Genomic DNA, 14,298 nt, shown 5'->3' with positions numbered 1-14,298 from the left:
ATTTGACGCCGCGCTACCGCCCACGTTTTAGAAAATGACAATGTCGCTGAGTACGGAGAAATATCGGAGTATCCAATTGCTGGTGCCCCACCCAAGATGGCCGCCAACGATGTGTTTTCCAAAAAGATGCTCGACCGTTCTATTTTTCTGTGAAAGTTTGTCACTGGTAGGCCCGGGATAGGCTCCGGCACCCCCCCTCCCAACTATAAGCAGCTCGGAAAATGATTTAATTAATTTCAAGGCGAAAGGAGCCAATGAGAAAGCAGCTCTCGCCAGACAACAACAAAAAAACTAATTTTTGTTATTATTATATTTTAAAAAATATGTCTATAAAAGCATACAGGAAGTGTATTTACATTTTATCTTGGATCAAAAGCTTTGCATATTTCATAGGAAAAATTTGTAAGTAGAGGTGGCCTTTAAGTTTGTCATTTTTATCATTTTTCAAGCATACATTTTTGCATAATCATTTTTATTCCCACTTTTATGCATTTTTTTATGACGGCAGCGTTGGTCCTCCTTCCTTATTAACCCTTAAGGCGCCGTTTTGACAGCAGGTGGCGAATGAACCAATGAAAATTGAGCAAACCGCATCACTATATTGACCCCGCCCCCTCTTGCCACATTTACATTTAATCAGCGACAAAAAAGGGCAAATTAAAGTTAGCCAGCTCTTGCATCTTGCATTAATGATTCCCCCCGTCTGCTTGGGAAAACTAGCGGTGCCGCTTGCTGGCGTTCCGCGTCCTTATTTGGGCAGGAAGTTCAAATGGGAAATGGGCGGCGGTAACTAAAATAAGTCAGCGGCAACCTTTGGGAGCGGCGAAAAAGGACCGCACGCACGCATAAAAAGCCGATAAAATATTAATGGTCACGCCATTTGCGGAACGCCGCGCGAGAAGGTGGGAGTGGGAGGAGCCAAAACAATCGACTTTGAATTTGACCTCATTGACGGCAGGTATGGACGCAAATTTCACGAGGGCGAGCGCTTCTTACCCGTCCTGGGATTAATGGCGAAGAATCCTTGCGGGTTGCCGCTGGTGATCCGATAGGCCAGCTTGTCGCCGGATTTGGCGTCCGGGTCCACGGCGTCGATCCGGACCACCGACACGTCCTTGGGCGAGTTCTCCATCACCGAGGGGTAGTAGACGGCCTCCGAGGCTTGCGGCGCGTTGTCGTTGACGTCCTGGACTTGGATGAAGACCTCCACCATGGCGGAGAGGGGGACCACGCCTCGGTCTGCCGCGTATACGCTCAGCCAGTAGTGGGGCGTGCTTTCGTGGTCAAGCGCTTCTTGAGTGCGGATGATACCTGGGCGGGTCAGAAACGGAATGTCATTGGTTTTTGTTTTTAGAGGGACGTTTTTCATTTACGGTATTCCCCGTTTTTCACTTTTTGCGTTTTTTTGCTGCATTTTTTTACGGAACACTGCAAAAAATGGGGGAATACTGCGAAAAATATTTTTCGCAGTAGTCCCCCGTTTTTCGCGGCATTCTGTAAAAAAAATGCAAAAATCCCGCAAAAAGTGAAAAATATTTCTGAGAAAAACATTTTTCTCAAGTGTGAAAAATACTTTAAACCACTGCGTATAATATTTTCAAGTGTGGAAAAATACTCATAATATTAATTTCTATGGGAAACGTTGATTTGAGATACGAGTCAGTCCCGGAACGCATTAAGGTTGTATCTCAAAAGGTATGACTGTACAGTAATCCCTCATTTATTGCGGTTATTAAGTTCAAAGGCCCGCCGCAATATGTCAATCACTGTGGTTGGTTTTATGGCTATTTCATATTTGGACCTTTATCATTCCGACACCATAAACAATTTCTGTATTTTAGGCGATCAAAGCCGCGACTGTCGATCCGCAAAGTGGCCACGTATGAGTGTACGTGGTGCGGGTGCGGGTGTGGGTATTGGCGCGCAGAGGTCAACGGGTCAGTGGGCTCTTTACATTTGGCCGGCGGGGAAGTTTGTTTTACTGCTCTTCAGCTGAGCAAACAAAAGAGCTTTCAAGCTACCACCTCAATCGGAACCCATGAAAATGTGTGTGTGTGTGGTGGGTGTGTGGGTGTGAGAGTGGGGGTCTAATGGAAGGGGGGGGGGGGTTTGGGGTTGTGAAAGAAAGAGCACAGAGCAGTCAAGACGGACCAACCGGAAACACATTAAATTGAAAAAATCCGAGTGTTTCAACAAAAGAAATCCTGCGTGTTTTAGCTGGGGATTCATTGCCTTGCATTTTTTTGTTAACTCATTAGCTGCCATTGACAGCGAGAGAAGTCAATTGGCTGCCCGGTCTAATGAAGTACCAGTACATATAATTATATATATGTTTTTCTTTTATAGAACATGAAAGGGGAAAAAGAGTAAATATGCTATATAAATAAAACTCAAGTTTTAGCATTTTATTTATTTTTGTCATTTTAGTTCAATTAAAAATGTGCTTTAGTAAATTCAAATGGAAAAAAAGGCTAATATTCAATTTTGTCTAGTTTTCACATTTTAAAAATATTATTAATTTTCTGAAAAAAGTCAAAAAAAAATTGGACATCTTGAACCGTCAATGGTATTGAAATTTATTCCTTCACTTTCAGCCCTTCGATTATGAATGGACTGGAATTCTAATCTGAAAAAAAAAAAGATCTAAAAAAAAAGAAATATGCAGCTTTGACGACAATCCAAACTTTTATTTTGAAAGTCTTTCATAGTTGCACATAGTTGGCAAATCCCGACGTTAAAGCGACACCTGAAACCGAGCGATCGAGCGAAGCGCGTGAAACGATAACGCGCCCATTCGCCGCCGCCGCTATCCGTCATACTACCTTATCCCATTGCCCCCCCCCCCCCCCCCCAAAAAAAACACACACAAAAAAACAGCCCCCAGGCCACGAAAAAAAGACAAAAAAAGCCACAAAACCAGATTTGCTTTCCGCTTTTATCCCTGGCGGCTTTGTTATTCCAAGTTACCTGAGCTTAGCAAGATGTGAACTGCGCTGACCTGCAGCCATTTTGTTTTGTGTACACTACACTACACTACACACACAAACACACACACACACAAAAGGGCCTTATTCAAACAAGCCACCCGGTTAAAGTAGAGCGAGAGAAGATGAAACGGAAGCTTCTGGTTTGACAATCCACGATAAAAAAAAAACATACCCAAGCTTTTCTGGGAAAAAAAATGGAAGAGTCCATTTGTGGTAGATATTAGGGGTGGGAAAATAAACCCATAAGCCATGATATCCATCCTTATCATCATTTTGAATACTTTAAAAAAAATGCGCACAGAAAATAAATGTAACTTATATTTTCAAACAACAAAAAAGTTTCGCGGGGGGTGCTGGAGCCAATCCCAGCCAACCCTGACTCCGTGGCCATGGCCAGCCAATCACTCGCTAGCTAGGAACAAGTTAGCATACAATTAGCCTAGCCATGTTTTGGGGAATGTGGGAGGAACAAGGTTCGAGGGGGGTGCTGGAGCCAATCCCAGCCAAACTTGACTCCGTGGCCAGACAATCACTCGCTAGCTAGGAACAAGTTAGCATACAATTAGCTTAGCCATGTTTTGGGGAATGTGGGAGGAACAAGGTTCGAGGGGGGTGCTGGAGCCAATCCCAGCCAAACTTGACTCCATGGCCAGACAATCACTCGCTAGCAAGGAACAAGTTAGCATACAATTAGCTTAGCCATGTTTTGGGGAATGTGGGAGGAACAAGGTTCGCAGGGGGGTGCTGGAGCCAATCCCAGCCAACCAATCACTCATAGCTAGGAAAAAGTTAGCATACAATTAGCCTAGCCATGTTTTGGGGTATGTGGGAGGAACAAGGTTCGCGAGGGGTGCTGTAGCCGATCCCAGCCAACCCTGACTCCGTGGCCAGCCAATCACTCATAGCTAAGAACAAGTTAGCATACAATTAGCTTAGCCATGTTTTGGGGCATGTGGGAAGAACAAGGTTTGCGGGGGGTGCTGGAGCCAATCCCAGCCAAACCTGACTCTGTGGCCAGCCAATCACTCATCGCTTGGAACAAGTTAGCATACAATTAGCCTAGCCATGTTTTGGGGGATGTGGGAGGAAATCCCTAACCCAAGCCCACCTGGACTCGAACCCTCAACCCCAGAACGCTGAGAAAGAACAGAAAAAAAATCCAACTTTTTTCTCCAGTTTTTTTGTCGGGCCGTGAAATGCGATCAGGGAGGGTCGGCCCCAGTTTTAGTGGCGAGTGGAAAGCGGCCGGCCGGCACCTGAATCCAATCCAAAGAGTTCTCCCGCTCCAGCGCCGTCGCCGTGGAGACGGCGGCAGGAATGCGCGCGACGGGACAAAGTTGATCGGCGCCGGCCGGCTAAAGCAAAAAGCGCGGATGCTCGCGTTGGTGAAAGCCGCTTAAGAAATTCCCCGCTAGCTTTATTCGCTCACCTGTCGGTTTTGAGTGGTGCTAAATCGCCGAATAACGAGCCCGTTTGCTATCTACTCCGGTCGTGAGAGGTCACGTGAAGGTCAGGGGGGCCAAGAAAAGGGCCCTCGGGCTAGTTTTGACGTTAGCGCTAGCACCGAGCCAAAGCTACATTGGACGTTTGACGTCGTCAGCGGCCCAAAAACAGAAAGTCAGACTGAAAAATAACGTTTTTGGCACCATACGTCCAATTTAAAGGGAGATGATTTATCTCAAAATGAGATGAATCACAAACATTATCATGGAACCAATAAGAGTTGGCATGCTAATATAGCATGGCCTGCTAGCAACATTATCATGGAACCAAAATGAGTTGGCATGCTAATATAGCATGGGCTGCTAGCAACATTATCATGGAACCAAAATGAGTTAGCATGCTAATATAGCATGGCCCGCTAGCAACATTATCATGGAACCAATATGAGTTGGCATGCTAATATAGCATGACCTGCTAGCAACATTATCATGGAACCAAACTGAGTTGGCATGCTAATATAGCATGGCCTGCTAGCAACATTATCATGGAACCAAAATGAGTTGACAGGCTAACCTAGCATGTAATGCTAGCCATCGTGAATGAGTGCATTACAATGGTCCAATGAACAGTCAACTAAAATAGTCTGGCAGCAAATGTTCCTAAAATAAAATGGATGCCAAAAATTGTAATCCAACAAGCAAAAATGAGTCGGCAGATTATGCCTATCTTTGACTTGTTTAGCGCTAGCGATAAAGGTTGGGCGACAACCTCTCGTCCGTTTGGACTGGCTGCGGACCGCGTTAAAATGGGGAAAAATGATTGGACAGCTATCCAAGAAGGACGCCGGCCTTTTGGAGACGCGTCCGACCGGGATTGGGCTCGGAGAGACAATCCTATCCTATCAATGTACCTCTGATAAGCACTTAGCGTAAGCATGGGGATTAAGCAAAGAGCCCTAAGCGGGCCGCACAGATCTGGGATTAGCCGACAATAGGCCGACCGTTCATCCGACCGTTCATCCGTCCATCCGTTTGTCCGCTAAGAGGCAAACAAACTAGCGTTAAAACAATTGGGATTGGGAATTCTTCAATTCTTTTGCTTGAACTTAAAAGGCCCTAAATCCTCTTTTCCTTTTTAAAAACCTCTTTAACAGTCAATGTCACCTTACTTGTGTATTTTATTCGCTTAAAAGGATATAAATAGCGTATTTTTCGGATTATAAATCATTTTTTTTCATAGTTTAGCGTGGAATAACTCTTAATATGTGACGTCGTTACCAGGCATGTCAGTTATGTAACGTTTTTATTCCGTACACTTATTCAGCCTGTTGTTCTCAATTTTTATTTTAAATTGCCTTTCAAGAGGTCATGTATGTTTTTGGGGTGGAATTTGATCAAATACATTTCCCACCCAAAAATTCGATTTATACTCCAGTGCGACTTATTTATGTTTTTTTCCATTCTTAATTATGCATTTTTGGGCTGGTGCGACTTATATTCAGGTGCGACTTATAGTCCAGCAAATACGGTAATGTTCTTTTTTAAAATTCTTATTAGCAATAAAAGCGGAAATACAATAGGATATAAAATAAAACATAACATCAAAGTAGATATCATGAATGTATTAAAAGTATATTTTAAGTAATAAAAGAAATAAGACATAATATCCATATTTAGAAAAGCTATGATTATATTCAAAATATTTTGTATTTTATTTTGGAAAAAAAGCTAAATATTCACTTTCCATTGGACACTTACATGACTTTATTTTTTAGGTTGATTTAAAAAATATATATATATATATATATATATATATTATATAAATGGGAAAAAAAGTCCTTTGTAATTTGCATTTATTTGAAGGAAAGCAAACAGCAGAAAGTCAAAAGTAGGTCACGCCATAATAAGTAAGTCACGTCAAAAAAAGTTGATTTGTAACAATCCCAGTGGAAATAATTGACGCCGGAAAAAAAAAGAAGGAATGACGGACGTGACAGAGACGAACAAGCGCGTCCCGCTAATCCGTTCGCTCGTAAAACAAGCGCGTTGTTGGCGACGGCGGGGGAAGGCCGGCCAGCGCCAGATGATACGCGGCGGCGGCGACCCCGTTGGGACCACGCTGGGGGGGGGTTCCCGGCCTTTAACACAGCCACCCGAGAGGAAGCACCCCTCTCCCCCCCGAAAAGAAATTTCGCACGGGTATCCGGTGAGGAATCTCAACGCTCATAAATACCGCAAATGTGTTGAGTTGGATTCTTAACGCGGGTCACGCTTGGTCGCATGGAGACAAACCATGGCGGTCCATCCACTGAAATATGGAAGGTGTCCAATCGCGTTGGACTCGACGGCAGGTTGTTGTTGTTGTTGTTGAATTCCGAAAAGCCAATAAAATACTCATTACATTTTTTAACGTGTGTCTGCATGAAATTGGTTTACGAGTCGATGATGTGTTTTTGGAAGGATAAAAAGAAAAAAATGTTGGTGCAAAATGATGCTTTTGGAAGAATACAAAGAGTTGGTGAAAATGGATCGTTAAAATCAAAAGAGGAAAATTATGACGAAGATTTGATTCCTGATTTAAAAGCAAAAAAGCTCAAAACAATCAGCAAAATGTTGGGGAATGTTGGACAGCCAATCGCAGGGTAGAAGGAGACAAAGGGCAACCAATGGTTGCTAGGGTTAGGCAATTTAGAGTTCATTTAGTCAACCAGCTAGCCTAGCATGGATATTTTTGGGATTTGGAAGGAACCTGGAGCACCTGGGGAAAACCCACGCAAGCCCGGGGAGAACATGCAAACCCCACACGGCGAGGACCCACCTGGGATCGAACCCGGGACCCCAGAACTGCGAGGCCGAGACGCAAACCGTCCACCAAGCCAATGGCGAAATGAATTTCCCCGGGCTAACGTACGGCGGCGCGGTTTTATCGGACAGCATTTTGGCATTTGGGAGGAACCCGGAGCACCCGGGGAAAACCCAGGCAAGCCCGGGGAGAACATGCACACCCCACATGGCGAGGACCCGCCTGGGATCGAACCCAGGACCCCAGAACTGCGAGGCCGACACGCTAACCGCCCACCGAGCCAATGGTGAAATGAATTTCCCTAGGCTAACGTACGACGGCGCGGTTTTATCGGACGGCATCGTAACAATATTTGTCAAATATTTGTAAAAAGTTACGTCAGCCGCTGAACGTACGCGTCCGTTCTCGACGACTGTTTTAAAATAAAAAGCTAGCGGCGGTCGGAAACTTTTGCGGAGTCGAGTCGGCTCCGGCCACACGGGAAGTGTTTTTTCGGGAGCTTCCAAAACAAGCGCGCAAAGTGGTCGGGCTTGGGCTTGGGGGTTGGGCGCCGAAGGAACTCCTGGAATTCCAGACCGCTTATTTTGGAGCTCAACGGAGGCAGCCGTTAACCCGTCGCATGCCGGACGCCGCCTTCCAAAAGCAAAAAAAAGTTGATGGGTTTATTTTTGCAATTTGTCCAAAGATGGCAGAATGGAGCCCTGACTCGGGTTGCGTAATCCGTGTTTTTAGTTGAAACATCATTTTGTAAAATCAATAAAAAAAATATATATAAAAAAAGCTCAAATAAACATTGTTTTAGATCTATAAAAATGGAATATTCAGGGATTTTAATCCAGTTCTTTTAATCCATTTATTAAAAAAATGTAAATATTATATCTAAAACGTTCCGGCCCACGTGAAATCAAGTTGACGTTAAAGCGGGCCGCGAACCAACCCGAGTCTGACACCCTTGTTTTAGGGCAAAGTTAACGTCAAAACACGGCGTGGAAGGCGGGGCAAGATTTAGCCCCGCCCCCGCCACAACAACAACAACAATATAGTGAAGGAACCATCATGACTTACCCGTTTCCTCCTCGATGGAGAAGACCCCCAGACCGGAGCCGCCCCGGATGGAGTAGCGGATCTCCCCGTCCCGTCCCTTGTCCTCGTCCTGGGCCGCCATGGTGGCCACCAGAGTCCCCACGGCGGCGTCCTCCTTGACCAGGGCCTTCTCGGCGAAGGAGCGGAAGAAAGGCCGGTGGAGGTTCTCGTCCACGTCCGCCACCTCCACTTCCACGAAGCAAGTGGACGACAGGGACGCCGGCTTGCCTTTGTCCTTGGCCTTGGCCGTCAGGTTGTACACCTGCCTGCTCTCGTAGTCCAGGGCGCGCGCCAGGCGCACGGCGCCGCTGGCGCGGTCGGCCTCGAAGGTGCCGTCGCCGTCGTCCGTCAGGCTGTAGTGGACCTGGCCCGAGGGCCCGGCGTCGGGGTCGTGAGCCTCCAGCCACGTCACCACCGCGCCCACGGGGAGGTCCTCCCGCACCTTGACGCGGTAGTTGGGGGGCACGAATTTGGGCGGGTTGTCGTTGACGTCCTCCAGGACCACGCGGAGCGGCGCCACCGACACGCGTTGAGGCTCGCGCTCGGCCAGGTCGCGCGCCGCGATCTTCAGGTCGTAGACGGGGCGGCGCTCGCGGTCCAGCGCCCCGATCACCGTCACCACCCCCGACTCGGGGTGGACGGCAAAGTGCTGGCTCCCGCCCAAGATGGAGTACCCCAGGGCGCCGTTCCGACCCGCGTCCTTGTCCGTGGCGGCCACCTGGACGATCTCCGTGCCGGGCGGCGCGTCCTCGCCGATTTCCGCCCGGTAGGAATCCTGCAAAAAGCGCGGGCTGTTGTCGTTGGCGTCCAAAATCTTCACGTCCAGCAGGCGGGAGGCGGACTTTTGCGGGATCCCCAGGTCGTACGCCGTCACGTTGAGCGTGTAGCGGTCCTTGGTCTCCCGGTCCAGGGGCGAGTAGACCGAGAGCCAGCCCGTCTCCGTCTCCGCCACGAAGCGGCTCTCGGGGTCCCCGCCCGAGATCACGTAGACCAGCATGCCGTTGAAGCCGCCGTCCGCGTCGGAGGCGGCCAGGCGCGCCACGCGGGCGCCCACGGGCACGTCCTCCCGGACCTCCACGGCGGCCGGGAAGGAGTCGGCGAAACGCGGCGCGTGGCGGTTGACCGAGTGGACGTCGGCGAAGGCGTCGTCCGGCTCGGCCGGCGGGCGGATCTTCCCGCCCCGCAGCAGCTTCTCGGCCAGCGCGGCGGCCACGCCGGTCTCGGCGCACTTGACCTGCACGGGCGTGCGGGCGGTGATGACGGTGACGTTCATGGACATGGGCGGGGTCTGGCGCTCGCCGTCGCTGGCCACGATGCGCAGGGCGTGGAAGGAGGTGGCGGCCGCCGCGCCCTCGCTCAGCGTCTTCTTGAGGGAGAGCACGCCGGAGTTGGCGTTGAGGTCGAAGAGGTCAAGTTCGTCGCCGGATCGGATGTAGTAGCGCACCAGCTGGAGCTCGTCGGCGTCGATGGCCGACACGGCGGTGATCTGCTCGCCCACGCCGTGGTCCCTGGGCACGGTCACGTCGCAGTCCACGTTCTCGAAGGCCGGGTCGTTGTCGTTGAGGTTGTTCAGGGTGACGGTGAGGACCGCCTCCGACTCGCGGCGGAAGGGCGAGCCCCAATCCGAGGCCCGGATTTTCAGGGCGTAGACCCGCGGCATCAGCTCGTAATCCAGCGGCTCCGACGTGCTGACCGCGCCCGTGAAGTGGTCGATGGCGAAGGGCGGCGGCTCGGGGTCGGCCAGGCTGTACGTCACGTAGCCGTTCTCGCCGCGGTCGGCGTCCGTGGCCTTCACCGTCGCCACCACCGTCCCGACGGGGGCGTTCTCGTCCACGCCGGCCCGGTATGACGTCCGCGAGAACTCGGGCGCGTTGTCGTTGACGTCCGCCACATCCACCACGACCGCGGCCGAGGCCCTCCCGCCGTCGGCCGTCACGCCCAGCCGGAAGCGGCCGTCGGCGCCGGCGCGGACGGGCCCCACGGTGCTGATCAGGCCGGTGTCGGGGTCGATGGCGAAGGCGTCCCACTTGCGGTCCAGGGCGTATTTGAGGCCGGGCCGCGCGGGGAGGGCGCCGACCTTCGCCACGGGCGTGCCGGGTGGCGCGAACTCGCTGAGGTTGCCCCGGTAGACGGCCCTCTCGAAGACGGCGGGCGGCGGCTCCGAGCGGGGCGGGGCCACGTGCACCGACACCACGGAGGAAAAGCGCGGCGGGTCGCCGTCGTCTCGGGCCTGCAGGGTCAGGTTGTATCCGAAAGGCCGGCCCTCCCAGTCCACGTCCTCGGCCGCCTTGATTTGAAACTCCTTGCTCCCGGGTTTGCTCCTCGCCGTTTTGAAGTGGCGCAGCGGGTCGCCGGCCACGATGCCCAGCGAGGCCACCTCGCCGCCGGGCCCCGGGTCGGCGTCCTCCACCGTCACCAGGGCGTAGACGGGGTCCGGGTCGGCGCGGGAGGGCGCCAGGGCCAGCGCGGTCACGGTCGGCGCGTGCCGATTGGCCCTCGCCACCCGCACCGTCAACTTGGCGGTGCTGCTGAATCCGCCGCTGCCGTAGAGCTTCATGCCGCGGTCCTCGGCCACGATCTCCAGCTCGTACAGCGGCGTCTCGCCGTAGTCCAGCCGGCCCGTCAGGGTCACCACGCCGCTGGTGGGGTGCACGGCGAAGGCGTCGGTGCGCTGGCGGAAGCTGTAGTAGTACTCCCCGTTGGTGCCCACGTCGGCGTCGGTGGCCGTCACCTTGGCCACGCTGGCGCGCAGGGGCGCGTTCTCCGCCAGCGTGACGCTGTACGAAGTGGGCGAGAAGAGCGGCCGCAGGTCGTTGGTGTCCAGGACGCGGACGTCCACCCGGGCGCGGCACTCGGCCTGCCCGCCGCGCTCCCAGGCCTTGACCGTCAGCGAGTAGCGGTCGCGCACCTCCCGGTTGAGGATGGCCGTGCTGCCCCCTTTGGTGCGGATGCGCAGGAAGCTAAAGTCCCCCAGGAGGTGGTCCTCGGCCTTGAACAGGTTGTCGTCGTCCCCGGAGACGATTTTGTAGCGGACCTCCCAGGCGGGGTCGTCCAGGTGGACGCCCATCTTGAGCGGGCTCTCCAGGTAGGTCTTGGCGGCCGAGTTCTCGTAGATGGTGGCGTCGTACGCCGGGCGCGTGAAGCGCATGGAGGCGGCGGCGCCCCACGCCCATAACAGCAGCGAGGTCAGCGAGGTCAACGGATGCGCCCGTCGCCTCGTCATGGTGCCGTCGGGTCGCCCCTCGCGGTATCGCCTGCGGGAAGGGAACATGGCGTCGTCAGGTAAAGCTCCGGAATCAGATCATCCATGACACACAGATAATCCATGAGCAAATACGTCTTTGAATCTATGTTTTTTGTAATTCTAGTTCTAGGGCAAAACAGCAATTCGTATTCAAAGATGTTTTTAAGAAATTCAATCATTTTAGATTTTTGTTTGTATTTTATAGATATTTTTTAAAAGGAACATGATTTGAATAAGGTCTTGTTTTTGTCAAAATGTTTTAATGAAAAAAATAGGAAGTAAAAATATATAGTAAATGTTGCCTTCAGTGTTTAAGTGAAAAAAACAGCAAATCAAATCTCTTTTAGTGTCTGTTTTTTCCCCCATAATTCTTCCATTAAAAAAATAGGAGAAAATATTAATCTCGTTATTATACAATAGAAAACAAAGGAAAGAAAAATAAATATTGCCTATTTATTATTAAGCTAAATTTAATTTCTAAAGAATATTACTTTCTATTCTCTATAAAAACAGAAAAAAATCTCTTTTTTTCTTTGCATCATTTTCAATCAAAACAAAAAAGGGGAAAAACTGCAAATATTGAGTTTAATATATTTTTTGCCCCCCAAAAATTTGAAAAAAAACCCCAAAAACCTGATTTATTTTTGAAAAACTGCCATTGATGTCGCTATTGATCGACTTCCAATCCATTTTGACAGCTCACCCCCGCCGGTCAAAATAAATTGGACGTGCGGCGACGTCAATGGCAGTCAAAGAGTTAATTCTGTCGCCGTGCCAACGGCTTGTTTTATTTTTATTTTTTTCACAAGCTGGCATTGCACTTTTACAGCTGCGCGGGGAGATAAAGAAAACGGCGCTATCATGGTGGCATAATTGATGCATGGGAAATGGAATGCATTTGCATAATGGCGTGTGTACGCAACGCTGCTTTATGAGCAATTTATGCCGCGCGCTCATCAAGCCACGGTGCGCAGAAACCAATCGAGCGCCATTCCCGCACACACACACACACACATCAGGACCGGATGTGATGCGATCGCTTAATCGCGATGCGCGTCGCCGCCTTTTACAAAGTACTCGTTGCTCCGGAAATTGGAATTTTGCGTCGAGTCGAGGAGAAGCTAGCAAAGATGTGCATTTTTGCCCCAAATAAGTGCAAATGGATTTATTGCGACTCCAAAAAAAGTAGCGCTTGATCCACATTTAGTTTGATTTAGCGTTAAATAACTTTGTAGTGTTATTGAGGCCATAACGACAGTTTATTTCTCCAAAAGCAAAGGGATGAGAGCTTAAAAACAACAGGAAGTGACGACTGAAAAAAATAAACAACAACAATAAAACAAAAAAAGCTGATATGAACCTAAATTAACGGTAATGACTCAAAAAGCCCCGCACCCCAAAAAATCAGGAACGGACCTGATTTTCCATCAGAAAGTAAGAAATAAAAAAAACTCATTAAAAGCAGGAAGTGAACCACAAATCAATAAAACTACACTTGAACTTGAATTGACAGGAAGTGACCCAAACTCAAGAGGAAGTGACCTCATAATAGTCCTAAAATCAACAAAACGTGACTTCCAAATGGCCTAAAATCAACAAAACGTGACTTCCAAATGGCCCAAAATCAGCAGTATGTGATCCAATGTTTTAATTTTTAAATTAACAACCAAAAAAGCAAAAGCATTTCCTCCGAAATTGTATCATTCCAGTAAACATAGTTTGAATTTGCTTATAAACGTACTTATTAATCCGCTATAACGTCAAAATGCAACGAGGACGATACATACAATACCATAATCATGTTATAATCGTAATATTAAAGTTTTTTCACATGAGCAAAAATAATCATTCGCCCTATAAAGGGTTAACAACGGTTTTATTGGACTACTTGGGCTATCTTTCTTCCATATTTTTATGGCTATCGCTTTCAATGGCAGGAAATGAGTCAAGAAATCACGATGGTAAAAAATCGTGGAGCATTTCCTCGTGGACATATTGCGATTAATCGCGGTTCACCTTAAATGTGAGAACGCATAGCCAGCAGGTACAAAAGAACCATCTGCTATTGCTCGTGGGCGACCATTGTGAAGAAAGCGATAGAGGAAAAAAGGGCAAACTTCGGGAATAGTAGTTGAAACCAAAGGGAATGCGCAGCCTCGCAAAGAAACTATACGAACAAGAATCCCGTTTCTCTCGCGTTTGAAACGTTTTAGATCTTTATTTTAAACCAAAGTAAAGCGTTTAGGGAAAAAGTCTTTCCAATTTCCAATTCCCATCCCCCAACCCTGAACACCTCATGCAACAAGCCGAGCGAGGAATTCCTTCCAAACGCATGGAAAAACGGGCTTTTATTCAAACAGCCAGGGCGAAAATCCTCGTCGCGATTTCTCTACAAATAAAGTGTTTTATAGTTAAGACTAAGCTTTATCTAAACAACGACGTGATTTCGTCCGCGGATCCATAAAAGGCGAACTGACGCACAACTTTTCCCCCACTTTATTCGGGGCAAAAAATGCAGGCAACGGGACTAGTTTGAGACATTAAACACAACACGTACCTTTTTTTGCCTCTTCTAAATGAGGCTTAATTCCGAAGTTTTGGAGGTTTGCTGTGTACTTTAGGTAATCCAAATGTCGGCATGGTGGTGCAAGGAGCTCCCACTAGCTCGCCGATTCTCCATCTGGTGGAGATTCCGAGTCTCCCTCTCACCACTTTCCTCGCTCGCTCGCTCGCCGCCTC

General features: G+C 49.3%; 1 protein-coding gene across 1 annotated transcript in view; it reads right to left on the bottom strand.

The window, feature by feature from the left end:
• Positions 1-14,274, bottom strand: part of fat1a (FAT atypical cadherin 1a) — a 57,252-nt gene extending 42,978 nt beyond the window's left edge. The window contains exons 1-3 of the mRNA XM_077605607.1: positions 14,117-14,274; positions 8,298-11,569; positions 997-1,311 (exon numbers count right to left, since the gene is read on the bottom strand). Of these exons, the coding sequence (XP_077461733.1) occupies positions 997-1,311; positions 8,298-11,538 (3,556 nt within the window). The 5' untranslated portion in view covers positions 11,539-11,569; positions 14,117-14,274. The remainder of the gene's footprint in view (positions 1-996; positions 1,312-8,297; positions 11,570-14,116) is intronic.
• Positions 14,275-14,298: the final 24 nt, after the last annotated feature.

This window comes from Stigmatopora argus, chromosome 7 (genome assembly GCF_051989625.1).
Source record: "Stigmatopora argus isolate UIUO_Sarg chromosome 7, RoL_Sarg_1.0, whole genome shotgun sequence".
In the NCBI taxonomy this organism is placed as follows: Eukaryota; Metazoa; Chordata; class Actinopteri; order Syngnathiformes; family Syngnathidae; genus Stigmatopora; species Stigmatopora argus.
The sequence above is the reverse complement of the archived record's forward strand: the minus strand, read 5'-3'. Positions and strand labels throughout refer to the sequence as shown.